The 15,568-nt window shown below is 53.6% G+C and overlaps 1 protein-coding gene across 1 annotated transcript; it reads right to left on the bottom strand.

The window, feature by feature from the left end:
- Positions 1-8,248: 8,248 nt before the first annotated feature.
- Positions 8,249-15,339, bottom strand: NKX3-2 (NK3 homeobox 2). The gene is made up of 2 exons (XM_028744050.2): positions 14,206-15,339; positions 8,249-9,613 (listed from the first exon to the last, which is right to left on the bottom strand). Exons 1-2 carry the CDS (start codon positions 14,729-14,731, stop codon positions 9,063-9,065), a joined length of 1,077 nt encoding a protein of 358 aa, XP_028599883.2. The 5' UTR covers positions 14,732-15,339; the 3' UTR covers positions 8,249-9,062.
- Between the last annotated feature and the right edge of the window lie 229 nt (positions 15,340-15,568).

Here is a 15,568-nt window from a genome sequence, read left to right as displayed (position 1 = left end):
CGCCTTGTGCGAAGAAAGGAAGCGCCATCCATCACCTTCGCTCAGCACAGGCAGTCCCCACCTCCCAACCAAACCTGGCGCGAGAGCGAGCTCTGGACGCTCTTATTTTGGGTTCGTTACCAACCTGAGAGAAGGGACAATCTGGTTAAGAGGAAATTTCCATCCCCGACCCCATGGTTTTGGCTTCTCGCCTCTCCCCCAAGACTCTGCTACCACCACCGCCAGCATATTTCCCCTTGTTTATCATTCATAGACCTCGGTAAAGGAAAAGAGCCAAAGGATCCCCGTCACAAGCAAAAACACTCAAACAAACAACGGGGAGGAGGCGACCAGCCGGGCCGGTCCAGCGGCCGAAGGAGACCGAGCAGCCGGGCTGCCGGCTTGCTCCTGCGCGCGGCTGCAATCTGTTGTAAGCAGCCTCGAAGGGCGCTTCTTCGAAAGGCGGGATAGGGATCTTCTAAGAAGCAAACAAACTCTGAAATAAGAGAGCCTCTAAGTTGTTGGAAATCAATTAATTCGGACGCCCAAGCAGGTTTGTTTGGAAGCGTCACTGACATCAGCGAGTGTGTGTGTGTGTGTGTGTGTGTGTGTGTGTGTGTGGTGTCCGTCAAGTGAAGCTGCCACCATAAGCAAACCTATTAACGAGTCCATCTCGTTGAACTCCGTGGGATTTGCTCCGAAGAAGCGCGCCTGAGACCCAGCCGCAAATGCCTTTACTGTACAGCGGAGTGTCCGGCCGGCGTCCCTCCCGCTGACGTCAATGGGGCTGACAGCCTCATCCACAATCCAAAGTCAAAATATTTTGATATATCTCAGCGGGGAAAGGGGAGGGAGGAAAGGAAGTAGAGGCAATCGCTTGTGTGTTCCTGTATCTTCCTCTTTCTCAGGAGAAAATCTTCAACCCCCCAAGAACCCTGCGACAAAGACCTTGCAAAGGAGGGTAGCTTAGCTGCGGCGGAGGGGTAAACCTGGGAGGCGGGAGATTCACATAATGCTCTCCACACGAAACAGCCCCTGCACTTAGAAAACTAGCACGTCAGGGAGAAATTAGGGTTCTGCTTGCCTGACATCTGGTTTCCTCCTATGGGCTCCCCACCTGGTGTCTCAAAGGGACAGCCCAGAGGCAATTTCCCCACCTCAGAAATCAGTGGCTGCTCAGAGGCGACCCGCTGACGTTTCTAACAAGGAACGCGGCGGGAAAAGGGCAGATTCTCAGACAGATGGTCAAACTCTTCCGCCACATTGCTGCGGCTGTCCTTCTGACAACTCTATAAAGCAGGAAGGCGATTGCTGGGCAGGGGAACGATCCAGGCCGAGGGGAACGGCTTGCCCAATGACGCCGCTCGAGTCGAGGCTGGGGCCAGAGTTAAACCAAGCGGGGGGGTTCACCCATTCCTTCATCCCTACGAGATTTCAAAAGACCTGTAGAATCGGGGTGCAAAGCAAATATACGAAGGCTGGGAATCTCATGCAGTCAGAAAGAAGAAATCCCTATTCACTGACCTGTTCACTTCCAAGGAAGCATATTTCAGATTAGATCATGGGTTGTTCCCTCAATCCTAAACACTCTTACACATATATGCACGCGCCGATTCAGGATACTCAGGGAAGGTAGCGCTGCTATCTATGAGCAGCTGGATTCAAGAGAGGTATTTCTCTATTTGAAAGTGAAATTATATATAGAATTTTAAAAAGAAAACAGTCGCTGTCCCAGCTTAGTAGTATTGTGGAGAATAAACAAGAACGGGTTTTGTTACCTGTTTAATTAAATCAATGGAGGAGGAAGAGCATTTCCAATCCATGTACATTTAACTGGAAGTAAGCCCCACTGAATGCATTCGCAGAACTTAGAAGCAAGTGTTGGGGAGAAAGCAAAGAGAGTGAGGGACCTCCGCGCGTCCTCGGCTGTCTCCCTGGCCTTCAGATCTCTAATTTAGCTGGAATAAGAACTCTTTTTGATCGCTTTTAGGAAGGAAGAGTGTTCAGCAGCAAGTATTTCAAGCCAGCTTTCAAGCTGTGTGTGTTAACTCCGTCAGCCAATTCAGCACCTACTTCGGAGTAAATATGCACAGGTTGGGACTCCAGAGCAGCTGGGTTTGTTTGTCTTTTTCATGTTACTCCTTCGGGAGAGCTCATGATGCCCTCCTCAGCGTCAAGAGCTCGCGGTGGTCCTGGACTTCAGACTGCAGGACCTGCACTTTGGAACATGCAAATAATGGAGAAGTTGGGGGTGAATCGTTTTCCTTGACCCGCTACTTTTCCACATGGGAAAATACTCTTTTCTTTTTCCTTCGGTTGGCGAGCATTGCACTCTGCAACCTGAACTGGTACTTGGGGCGGCGCCAGTTGTCACTTGGTGAGTCAACCGAATTTTTAAACTGGTGCTTAGCACGTTCCTTAGGAGTGATACATTCACTTACACCTGTATCTCCATCTCGCGTTCTCTATGTATCTATCCATCTATCTATTATGACACCAGCAGGTAACATACAGTGGAACTGGCTTTCAAGTAAACATGCTGAACGCATTGTACATATTTTGCACCGTAGAGGAAAGGAACGCTACTACCTGCCACAGTTTCTCTCCGACCCGGAAGTACAGGTGGCCCATTTAATCCCTTGCTAACCACCATCAGTCAATTTAGATTCGGATCAGCCTTCCATACGCTGCTGTGCTTCCCCACCCCATAGCCGCCACAGCCTCCCCATCCCTGATTTAGATGGTGGAGCTCCGTAGACGCTACTCCCTCGCTTCTGGAGTAAATTATCTTCAAAGCGATGAAACGAAGTAATACAGTAATACAGTCAGGAAAGGGTTACTGTGTTCTCGACCCACCTGTACTTGCAGGCAAATAAAAAACGCCTACCCTGATTCTAAACACACACCCCACCTCGGATCTTCGTGCCATCGCATCATGGAAACGAATGAGAATCCTAACTGTATCTTACTCAGCTGACACTTCCAAGCAGGGTAGACCGGGCTTGTTATTTGGGGAGGAGTCCGATCCATTCCGAGGGAGTGCGCTTATCCAGCCCTGCGCATTCAGGGCATTAGCAGGTGCATTGCCGTGTGTGGCTTACACGAAGCAGGAAAAGCCAGAGATATGCAGGAAAATACTAATATTTGGGACCTCCATCATAATCAGGTGATTCATCCGGAAGCCCCAGTGAAATAACTAGGAATCCAAGGGCATGCTTGGGAGGTCGGCTTCTTCTGTTTTGTTGAACAATAAATATCAGCTTCAGGTTTTTTGTTTCATAATCGCAATATGCTTATATAAACCACCATATGCCAATGCGTTTATTACTCATAATAATATGCGAGTTTTGATGCGAGCCTGATGCTGCACCAGAAATTCCTCAATAATCAACTGGCCTGGAGGCGCTCTTGGCGATCTCTTGCAAGCGCCGGCCTACCATTTATTGGCTCCGCGCTTCCCAGCCAGCGCCCAGGAGGGAAGGGCAGCCGCCGTCGGACGGGCGGACGGGCCCCTCGGGCTCCCTTCCTTCGCCCTCTTTCCCTGCCTTGAAAGCGACCAGAGAGGCCTCGGCGTTCTCGAGACAAGTGGAAACTGCGATTCCTGCACGCTTCGCTGGAAGGAAAAACATGTGTGTGAGACCCCCTAAGAACGTGAGAAGGCCCGCCGCCCTGCTGGGTCAGACCAAGGGTTCCCCAAGCCCAGCATTCGGCCTCCCACAGCGGCTGGGCAGATGCCACTGGGAAGGCCCAAGCAGCGAGCGCCGGCGACGGAGGAGGGCTTCCTTGCTTCTTCCGCAGCCTCTGAAGAGAACGATCTGAGGGACTCGAGGGCTGGACTAGGAGCTGGACAACCAGGGCTTTCATCCCACTCGGCCCCTGTCTCTCAGCCTAACCTACCTCACAGGGTCGTTGTGAGGAGAAAGAGGAGCGGGGGGAGAATCGCGCAAGCCGCCTTGAGCCCCTTGGAGGAAAGGTGGGATAGAAACGGAATGACAAATAAATAACACAATAGCCTCTTTCTTTGTTATATCTGGTGGGGTTTAGAGCCACGTTCTAATCTCCAAGGCAGCCCTTTCAAGAGGGGAAAATAAAGACGTAGTATCTGCTCTCTTTCTCTCTTTCTCCTTACCATAATTTTCTAATCCTCTATGGCGTTGTCAAAAAAGTGTTAGCCTCCCCGGCACAAATACATCCTCAGACAAATGGGTCGAACCCCAAAGTCTTACGATGCAACCCAGGCTTCATTCAAATCCAGGGGGCGGAAGGGGCCTTGTCCCCATTAAGGGGGCTTGGAGACACACCTTTCATTTGCAAGAAAACGGCTCCGTGAGACCCAATAGTACTTGGCGAGGAATAAATAAAAATATGCCACAGGATGTTGCTGCTCCTGTTTCCTGAGTTCAGAGTATTATAAAGCATATGAGTTGGTGGTTGTTGTTTTTTAACAGAAAAGTAAGAATTTGGTTTAAAAAAAAAAGATGACTCAGAGGTAGCGCTTTGGTGGCGGCGGTTGTTTTTAAATCGGAATGAATGTTCGTATTGAAAATAACTTGTTTGACTCGGTAATAAATAAATAAATAAGGCTTTTAATGAACTATTCGGTTTAATTGGGACCTGGATCGAGCTGTAAATGTCACTAGTGACTGTGATGGGAGTTAACTATTATTAGCAGTTGAAAGACGGAGTAAACATGACCCTTTCAATACAGGGTTTCTTACACACCCACACGGGCTTCAATAAGAAAAACCCTGTCTTCAGCCTTCCTCGTGGAAAAGAAGCCGAGAGAATTTAAATGTGCTGCTTTGCGGCTGGATCGTGCCCATGGCAGCAGACCCTTCTTAACCTCTGCAACACCTTAGAACAAATGAAAGGAGCGCGGGACCGGTTGCTTTTTTGCGGGGCGGGGGGGGGGGCGGTGTTCAAGGGCAATCGTGGCTCCCCTCCTCTCCCGGCGGCCCACAAAGCCTGCTCTTCCTTCGGCCAGAGCTCTGACTGTCTCAGGAACATTTGCCCGAGAGAAGGAGTCAAGCTGGGGCCCTGGGGGAGTCAAAGCACAAATCGCCCCCACCTTTGCCCACAAACAGATCCTCAGGGTTGTCCGGCTGAACATTTCCCCGATGGGGAGTGGCAAAATTCGGCCTGAAAGCAAATCCCGAGGCAAGGAGAGAATCCTCCCCCTTCCTCGGCGCCCCCAGCCCCAAGACAAACGCTGCCTCTCACCAAGAAGGCCCCGCCTCGACTGACTCTCCTTCCAGCCTGGTGGAAGTCCGAGAAGGAAAACGAAGAAAAAGAAAAGGAAAAAGGCCAAAGGCAAAGGACGCGGGGTGTATGGAGCCGCTCAGTAGTTAAGTGAACCCCATTTACTTGGCTATGAACCCCGACCCCCCTTCCCTGTGCTCCAGAGCCAACTCTTTCCGCTCCCAGTAGTCCGTAGATAACAGATCTGGACTGGCGAGACTTCCCCGGCCACCGCCCTGTCCAGCCCTGACCACCCGTGCTTACATGGAAGAAAGTTCCCCTCGGCTGAATGATCTTGAGCGGTAATCAGGATCACTGCCTTAAGAGGGGCCGAAAGCGTAACAGGACTTAATTGCGCCGATTTCACGACTCTTAATGATTTATTTGCATCTCAAGAACGCTGCTCGGAACCTCGCCGTTTTGCCTCCTCAACGCCACTGTAGAAAGAGCGCAGATAAAGATGGAGAGCGGAACATGGTTTTCTCTTTTTAGTGCAAAAGGCCGTTGGCCTCACAGGCGGATTTACACTGCCGCCTTCTCACGGTTTTGCGGTTCAGCTCTGTGGCCAACACAAGGCGGATCTTGCCAAATGCTTTTTCTGGAACCTCTGCGCGGTGTATTCTGATAAGAACACAGCAGGCTGCCTGATAAAATGGTCCCCGTCCTGAGTGCGGTTCTCCGCCCCAGATAAAAGTGAAAGTATGGATAGCAGCTCTTAGACAAGGCAATGCATTCCAGAGCCTATCGCATCATGTTTAGTCCCCTGCCTTTTCACTGATTAGAATGGTAGTTATCTTACCAAAAGCTCAAAGTAGGTACCCTTTTGATATATTAGAGGAATTGCAAGATAACTGAGGATATGATCAACAAAGTTGCCTCTAACTGGTTAAAATATTATTTACTTTCCCCGTCCCACTCCTTATAAGTCACCAGTACTTTGGGCGAAAAATAGCTTGAAAAACCAACATTCCTGCCCTTAACTCGCAGCAGCACGGATTGAAATTCCCTTCTGCGATTAAACCCATCTCTCCTCGATAAATCAGATACAGCTTTCTAGCCTAATCCCTCGAGTATGTTCGGCTAAGTAATCCACACCGAGATCAAGGGGATTTATCCGCATTCAATGTGCGCAGGAATTAGGATCGGAACCGTAAGCTCAATAGGACTTTCTTCCGAGAAAACACGCATAGGATTGCGCAGCTAGCTGGTTATTTTCCCACCTAAAGCTTGCAGCCCTAAGGATTTTGAACCAGGAGGTAAGGGGTGAAGTCCGCTCTTGCGGGGACCTGGTGGATCTGAAACCTCTTGGGATAAATGGCAGTGGGAATCCTTATTCTCCGAAGTCTGACGCCCTGGGGATGGAGAGAGACATCCAGAGCTCTGTCATGGGCGTCTTCGCGCGCAACGAAACCGTCCAATCACCGGCTCAGCTGCGGGCGCAACAATCCCTCTCCGCGAGCTGGCTGCGCTCTCCCCGCAAATGCATTCCCCTGGTGCTTAATTTTGGAGGAGAGAAACTCACCATTGATGGGGCCGGGGCAGGAACTTGGAGGGAGACTCGTTCAAAAGCTGGAAGCTTCCCACCAAGTGACTCTTCAAGGGTGGCTGGGTGTGTACACACTCACACGGGGGAGGGAATGGCGCACCTATGCCCACACGCACCCACAGAGGATGGTACTTGTTATGTACTTATTAATACATCCCCTTGTGCTAAGAGAAGCAGCATCCAATCAAGGCGCTTGCTTGGATGCTTGTCCAAGGACTTCCACCACCAAGAAAGAAAGAAACCCGGTACAGTTGCCTCACTGTTTAAATGGCCATGAATTCCTCATCAAGCCCCCTTAGGTTAGCCCCTGTTGGGCCAACGTGTGGGACACGTCGGCGCTTCCCCGAAGCTAATAGGCAAAACCCAAATAGCTGCCCTTTGGCCCCAGTTGCTCAGTTGATCTCAAACACGAGTTCTCTCAGGTGTCCATACCACACATTTCCGCCACCCAGCAATTTGTGTAGACGTGCGTTGCGTCCTCGATCGGAGTCTGCCCATTTTCTCGGGACTCCTTTAGCCATTGTCAGCCGAGATGCGAAAAGAAACCTTTCACAGCTAGTTAACCTCGGGAGAAACGCAGCCCACTCGTGTGTGTGTGTGTGTGTGTGTGTGTGTGTGTGTGTGCAGTGGGAGGAAGAGGAAGCAGTTTAGGAATCTAAAGCTATGCTGTATATAAAATCTCGCTACCTCTACATGCAAGGAACCTTGACGGTGGTACCTGGTTTCAAAAGCAAGGATGCACAGAGGCTTGGGCAGCCCATCCGCTTTGAATAAGTGCTGTTACCCAAAGGTTTGCAGGGAATGGATTAAGATTATTATTAAATTTATTGCCCGCCCTTCACCAGCAGATGCCAGGGCGGGTTACAACGATTTAAATTTTAGAATTAAAAACAGTTAAAGCAGTGCACAGTAACACACACACACACACACACACAGTGCATTCACAGAAGTAGGGTGGGCCGTGAAAATACAGACTTCGTGTATGAAGAAATTGGCGCTGCCGTTGCCTTTGCTATGGAAAATGGAAATGGAGTCACAGCGGCGGGCGATGTGGAGGCATTCAGTTGAATGATCCACCACCCAGGAAAGACGAACTTCACTGTGGGGAAAGGTAGGTAGGATTCTACACCTAATGGACCCGAACCAAACTTCGTTGAGCACCTACAGATTAACTTTCAAGCAGATCCGGGCTAAAGACCACATTGTCATGCACCGAACCTCTTCTTAGCGATCCAAAATCGAACACGTTTGCTTCTGAGACAAGGAAAGTGAATCCGGAAACTATCATTTTTACTCGGAAACAGATTCCACTATATTCATAGCAGGGCTAACCCCCCATATAAAGTCAAGTTACTTTTCGTTTACAGGAATCGCACCGAGCAGAATTCACCCAGGAAAGGGTCCTCTAACTAATTTTACTCGGTGATAAGTCCAACTAAACTGGGCCTGAGAATCACGGCCAGCCGTAGAAAAAGGAGACTGTAGTCAGGAGTTAAACTGAACTTTATAAATTAAAAAAAGAATAGGTACAGGGGAACTGATTAACAAACAAATATTCACAAATATGCAGGCGTCCACCAGAGAGAATGACAGCGAGGTTTGCTGGGAAACTGAGACAGCGAAGAGACAGAGAAGACACTGAATAGTATTGAAACTCCCTTTAGAGAGTTCCCACCCCACCCCCTCAGGCCCGACTAAAATATTCACATTGAATATAAAAATAATTATCATAATAACAACAACAATTTAATACAACCGCAAAGTGCTAAAATATCAACTCTCCCAAATCCTCCCCATCATCGCCTCGAAGAAACCGGGCGCGATCCAGCGGGAAGTTACCCAGCGCAAGGCCCATGGAAGTGAATGGGCAGCGGGGACTCACAGGCGGCGGCTCCTCCGTTGCCCAAGGGGGCCAGTTCGCGCCGGAGAACTTCCGGCGGGGTTGCGCCGAGGCATAAAATAGGTTTGGATTTATTTGCGCTCTTCTGGGGTGAGTGTTGGGCAAAACCTCACCCTTTTGCCGCCTCGAAGAAAGAGAAGCGTGGAGCGGAGGCTGCCTTACATTCATCCAGCCCCGTCGGGAAGCCCCCACTGGAGTTTCGCTGGAAGACCAACAGACACGGGGGAGGGGCAGATGAAATAACGGTGTTCTTTGGGGTTCAGAGACAGCGGGTCAGGGTGCAGTTCTCCCCTGCCCCTGCTCCCCGACCCCCGCCTGCCCACCCGCCCTCCCGGTCTCGTCCATTTGCCCTAGTCCGAAGCCACGGCTCTTAATCCAGCCTGGATCGAGGGCAGGGAGTCACTGCGTGGCCCCGGCGGCCGCGGCGCAGGCGGAGAGAGCCCAGCCCGGTAGGCAATAATAGGGGTAATAGTAGGATGGCTGGAGGGAGAGGAGGGGCGGCGGCCGGAGGACCTCGCCCGGGTGATACTGCCTCTGGTCATCGCGGACTAGCACCTTGACAGCCACTTTCTTGGCGGCCGGCGCCGAGGACAGCAGATCCGCGGCCAGCTGGCGCCGCTTGGTCTTGTAGCGCCGGTTCTGGAACCAGATCTTCACCTGCGTCTCGGTGAGCTTGAGCGACGCGGCCAGGTCGGCGCGCTCGGGCCCGGACAGGTAGCGCTGGTGGTTGAAGCGTCGCTCCAGCTCGAAGACTTGCGCGTGGGAAAACGCCGCCCGGGAGCGCTTCTTTCGCGGCTTCGGAGCTGCCGTCGAAGCGGCCATCGGGGCCGAGCCGGACCCAGCTGCTGCCGCCGCCGCCGCCTCGTCTTCCTCCGACAGGGCCTTGGAGCTCTTACCGCCACCTCTGCTGTTGCTCTGCTCTTCCTCGAGGTCGTCAGGGTGGCTGCGATCTGAGGGAAACAGGGTGGAGGAACAAACAATCCAGAATCAGAAGAGGCGGGGCGCTGGGGGACCCCCCAAAATGCCCTCGCCACCCACACCCGACTCAAACCGGAGCGCACACGGCGGGGATCCCACGGTCGTCTTTTCAAAGGCTCGCACCCATTGGCAGCACCCCGCGCAGGGGCGACGTTTCGGATTTGGAGAGGCACAAAGGGGTGGGGTGTTTGTCAGAGAGAGGCAGAGAAAAGCAAATTTCCCGTGTATGTGTGTCACGCAGAAACACACGCACACATTTTTAACTTGCACATCTCAACCCAGTCTTCTTTGTGCCTTTGAAATGCCCACGCAGTGACCCAGTCTCATTCGAGAGTAAATCACAATAGTAACACGGGTTTGGAAACCAGAGTTGGCCAGAAGTGCAGGATCTTCTGAGAAACACTCAGAAAGCATGGAGAGCCAAAGTCCGTTTGATTCGAAGTGAGCTCGAAGTGAGCCTCCACTTCGCTCCTTCGCTGGCACCTCTGCTTAGGACGAGCGACGGAGCCCGACGGCGCGACATTGCGCGCCTGGAATCCCCAACGCCCAGGACTGTGTTTTGTGGTTCGCGGCCACCCTTCCCACCTCGGATCCCACATTACGCTTGACTCTGAAAGAAACAGGATTCGGATCAAAGGCCGCCGGCCGTCGTAAACCACAGTCGGTTGTCAGCACCCCAGTAAATAGAGGGAGAAATGCCATTTCAAACAGCTGGCGTCCCTTGACCCCGAGAGACTGGCTTCGAAACAAGCCCGCCTGGACGCAAGGCTGTCGCAGGCGGGCGGCGGTCTCCGGACGGCTCCCTTTCCGCTTTCAGGGAACAGGCTTCAGCCGCCCCAGTTTCATTTGGGAAAAGAGCCTAAGGCGAGCGCCCTATACGAGACTCACTCACTCGGCCTGGGATTATACCCCGTTGCATTTCGAGAGACCACACAAGCCTATATAAGGATCTAAGCGGAGCACCGCCAGACCAGGCGCTTCGGGGGAAGCCTGGAGGGACCGGCCTGGGGCTCTTCCCTTCCCACCGAGGGCAACGGGAACGTGCCGGAGGAGATCGGCCTGCCGGTCACGAGGCCCTCGGAAGAGTGGCTGGAGGAAGGCCGGAAGAGAGACGGGGCTCGAACAAGGACCTCGAAGGGGCAGAGGGGCTTTGGGAACCGGCTCTGGAGACTGTTTCGCCTCAGACACGCTTTCTGGCCGAGCGCATTATCGTCGATGCTGGATTGCCTTTTTTCACTGTTCCGACGGCATTTAAATTTGTTTCGCCACAAACTGGCAAGCCGCGTTTGCTTTGTCGTCAAAAAGCGGGATATAAATACTGACACGGAGTTGGGCCGGGTCATCCGGGAAGGAGGCAGACCTCGGAACCAGGCAGGATAGGGACCCACGACGTCGTTTGAAGGGGCAGAACTGGCGGGCAGAGGCTATGCATCCCTGCCGCCTCCCCTACCCCCAAAAGAACTCGCCCCCCGCCCAATTGCTGGAGTCTTGTCATTAATAGGCAGTTATTTTTCTTTGAGATCCTAACATATGTGGTGCAACTTCACACCAAGACATATACTCTGTCCCTTCTGTGCCCCCCCCCCCCCGCGCCCATAGTTTTATCTGGTGCTGCCTCTGGAGTTCGGATGGAGGCTCCTGCAGTCCGACCGCGAGCCTGCAAAGCCAGGAGGCGGGGGGGGGGGGGGCAAGGAGGAAGGCCTCCTTCGGGAATCTTGGGGAGGGGCACCTAACCAAAATCGCCCGTCCCTCCCAGGGGGCACCTGATTCCCGTCTCAGTGAGATACCTGTCCTCCGCCCCTGCACTCAAAACGGGGCTGGGGTGGGTGGGCTCCACCTACAGCATAGCGCCAAATAGAGGTCACCCCCCCCATCGAGTTCAGCGCAGGGCGGAGAAAGACTTTCTCTTTCACCCACGCATGAAAGTCGGCAACTGGACTGTTGCGGAGTTAGGAGGGAAGCCCCAGTCCCGGCGATCCGGCAGGCGAGCCCAGTTGGCAAACCAGGCAGGGAAAGGCTTCGGAGAGCCGAGCCCACTCAAGACCACGCCACATCCGGCCACAGGCGTGAAAACCCAAAACTAAGCAACGGAGGTGGGCCTAGAAGCATTTAGGAGGATCTGCGTCTGTGTTTTACACGGGAGTAAGCAGCACTCTTGGGCTCGTCCCCAAGACAGAGAGCAAAATACTCTGGCACAAGCGGTTTCAGTGGCTGCAGCTGAATTCTTGTTTTGTTTGACCTTGCGAGTCTCAATACGGATTAACCGAAGTATTTTGAGCTCCGTTGATCTTAAAATCGTGCTCAGTACTACGTAGGGCTTAATGAGGTTGTGGATCGGACCGGCCAAAGTATCCCTTACACGAAATTTAATCCGGCTCACGTGACTGGAAATCCTGGAACCGTGCAACTGAAAAGGGATTTTAGCTGCCCCCCGCAAATAAAGATCACTTGCTTGCTCTCCCACTAATCTACGGCGGCGGGTGACCTACCCTTCTTCCCGTGGCAATGGATCCTCATTCAGAGGCACGATCCTGCCTTGTGAAAGCTGCACCTCAAAGCTTACATTAAAAAAACGAAAACAAAAATTCGAGACGCAAGGCGGCGAAGTTAAGCGAAGTTAAGCGCAAAAGTCTGAAGTATGCGCGCAACTCTGTTTAAGAACTGACTAGGCTCGAAAGCCCGCAGCTTGGGCTGGATCGCGGGGTTACTGCTCTTGTTTTTAGGGCTATTATTCCCGCCCTCGAGGCTGAAATAAACTTGCTTCTCCTCCGTTCCTGGACGTCCATTCCCGCGGGTCCTTTTGCTCCCAGACCTCGCCCGGCCTGCCAGCCTTGGTTCTTCCGCAATGGCCACCAGGCGAACAAGCGCCCTTGAAGGCTGGGAAACTCCCTGGAGTAAAACAGCCCTCTGCATGGTTTCCGGAGCAGGCCGGAAGGAACAAATTGACTTCTTCTTTTTGGGGGGTGGGGTGCGGCTCTCGGTAATGGCTCTGCCCCGAAGATGCTGCTTCTTCCCGCAGGCAAGGCGCCCTATAGCACGGCCCCTCCCTGGCACGTGGGCGAGGAACCGGGTCGCCATGTAAGTGGGTACCAGGCAGTGGGACTCCCCGCCCCGGATTTTGCCACCAAATTCGCATCCTTTTGGATCGCATCCCGAAGTCTGCGTCCAGAGGAGCCGCCTCGGGGTTGAGGAAACGAGGAGAGTCGCCGTTTTCAAGCGAAAGAGGCTCTAGGCCAGTTGCTCTGTGGGACGGAGGGCCTGCAGCCTGCCTCCAGCTCCGGGGCCTACAGATTGGGGCGAGCCGGGACTGGGAGTAACGGCGGGTGATGGACTCACTGTCTAGCCTAATGCTGCAGTCTTATCTGTACCCGCTTAACCCCACTGAACTGAACGGAAGCAATTTCTGTATAGGATTTCTGCCTAGGGTTGTGCTGTAGACGAATTAAGTGAAATACTATGGATTAAAAAGAAACAGATTTCTATGTAATAAAGTTGGGAATGGAGTTCGGGAAGATGGGATTATAAAGGTCCGCATAACCGTAATTTTAGTGGAGATTACTCCGAGGCTGGTGTGCGCGCGTGTTTGCAGGACTGCAAGAGACACGGGCAAAGCAAAAACGAAAATAAATAAGCTGCAACTTTATGCTCCAGTGTTTTAAAAGCAACTCGCTTTCCATGGGCCCTAAGCTTTGAATAACCAAGGCGCTGAAAGGCTTCATTTAAAATGTAGCAAGGTGCGAGACCTGAAGATCGTGACCCATTTAATTAATATTTTTAAAGAGATTTCTTTTTTGGGCGGAGGGGGGTTGTAGCTTTGAACATCAATAGACTCTTCTTGTAACGTTGAGATGCACTATTTAAACAAAGGCTCGAAAAATACACTTAAGCCTTCGGGACGAGAGCTACAGTAAAACCTTCTACGCGCCGATTGAGGACATGCACGGCGCTTTTTATGGAGAAAGCCGTAAAAAACATGACTCCCTGGGCCTCAAGCTGGAAGGGTCCAGAATTCTGTGGCCTCGGCCCGAGTTTGTCCTCCATGAGCAGCAGGAGAGAGCGAGACGCAGTCAGTAGTGCTAAATTCTCCATCCCATTCGGACGAACAGCGCACTCTTACGCGCGTGCGTTCGGGACCAAGTCTAAGTGCACTGCAGTGGGCCTTCGATCTAGGTGTAAGTGTGCAAAGGACTGCAGCGTTAAAATAGTAGCTGGATCGTTCCCCCTACAGCATGTTTCCTAGGGCAGGGATCTTCTCGCTCAAAGTGGAACCCTAAAGCGGCCCTAACAGGCTAACTGGCGTCTCCAGATCAGTGGGGCAGATTCGTTCCTTTGGCACACGGAGGGTGCGTGTTTCTCTGTGTTAACACGCGATGATTTAGGATGGGCATTCTCATCCCCCCCCCCCGCCCCTGCCCTGCAATTCCAATTCGTGCTTAATAGGTGCCGCGGAACTGGCATTTCCGGGAATCAGCTCCTGTGAGCAAAGCGCCATGGGTTGGCCATTTTAATCCGGATTTCAAAAGCGCAAACTCCACCCTGGGACTCCCGCGTAATCTCTGCGTACCTGAGATTTGGGCTGAGAGCTCAGTGTCGCTGAGACCCTCCGGGGACCGTTCCTGGAGCTCCTGTCCCGGCGGCTCCCTGCCCGAGCCCTCCGACAGCGATCGGGCGCCGGAACCAGAGGACTGCCCTTCTCGTGGCCTCCGGGAGGCCGCGGGCGATTTGCTGCCGTCCTCGTCGTCGTCCTCTTCGTCGTCGTCGTCCTCCTCCTTGTCGCCCTCTTGCTCCTCGCTCAGGACCGAGTCGGAGTCCCAGACGGCGAGTCCGGGAGCCCTGGAAGCCGCGGGGGCCAAGGCGGAGGCAGGCTGGTGCTGCTGCAGCGCTGCGGCCAGCGCCGCGGCTTCGTCGCCGAAGAGCCTCCAGCAGCAGGCGGGCGCCACGTCGGGGCTGGCGGAGGCGCCCCCTGCGGGCGGCGGAGGCTGCAGTCGGCCTTGCAGGAAGCCCCGCGCACTCCGCTCTTCCTTTTTGTTGAGGATCGCCTGGATGGAGAAGGGCGTCGGGGCAGGGGTGCTGCTGCTGCGCACCGCCATCGGTCTCCGGCCCCCGCCCCTCGCCCGCTCCTAGGGCGCCTTCTCCAGCGGGAAGCCTCCCTTCAGCTGGGCGAGCGCATCGCCTCTCCTCGGGCTGCAGCAGCGGCGGCGCCGTCGGGGCCCCGGGGCGTCCTGCGCAGTCTTCCCATAAAGAGCGCGGCAGGCGTCGGGTCTGCCTGGGGCGCTCGCGCCCGCTCGGCGCGGCTCCTCCAGCTCCGGTCCCCCCTCGGCAGGCCCTCCCCGTCGTTCCCCCTCCACCTCTGCTTCTTTCCTCTCCCCTCCTCGGCCTTTTTCAGGCGAGCCCAGCTGTCATTCCTCTCCGGTGAGTGACAGCTCCCGGGCCGGCCTTTCCCATTGGGCAGGGCTCTGCCCCGGGAGCCGCCTGATTGGCTCTCGCGGCAGCCCGAAGAAGTTGTTAATTTTTTCCAGGCAAAGCGATCTGGGCGCGAGTTGGGGGTCCCGGACCGGCGCTGGCCGTTAACCCTTTCCCAGCCGAGCTACCGCGCGCTGGCTTCGCTGCCTTTCGCTATTAACTGCAGCTCGCTGTGCTCACGATCCTGTACTCGCTGAACTTCAGTGAGACATACTTCTGAGTAAACGGCGAAGGGACGCGGCTGTCAAACCCCGCCGAGGGAAAGGTCTTTTGCAAAACGAACCAATCGCGCGCGGGGGGCGGGTGGGGAGGGGGCGAGATCTGCCTCGAACATGGAGAAACTAATGGAAACCGTTTAATTTCCCCCTCCAGTCGAGTGCAACTTTTTTTCTTGGTTGCAAACGTTTTCTCTCCCTGTGTAGTTTTCAAATGGTTGATTTAATGTATTTCTGTGTAATTCCACC

The sequence above is a fragment of the Podarcis muralis genome, chromosome 9 (genome assembly GCF_964188315.1).
Source record: "Podarcis muralis chromosome 9, rPodMur119.hap1.1, whole genome shotgun sequence".
Lineage (NCBI taxonomy): Eukaryota > Metazoa > Chordata > Lepidosauria > Squamata > Lacertidae > Podarcis > Podarcis muralis.
Note: the sequence above shows the minus strand (reverse complement) of the source record. Positions and strands in the feature narration are given on the sequence as shown.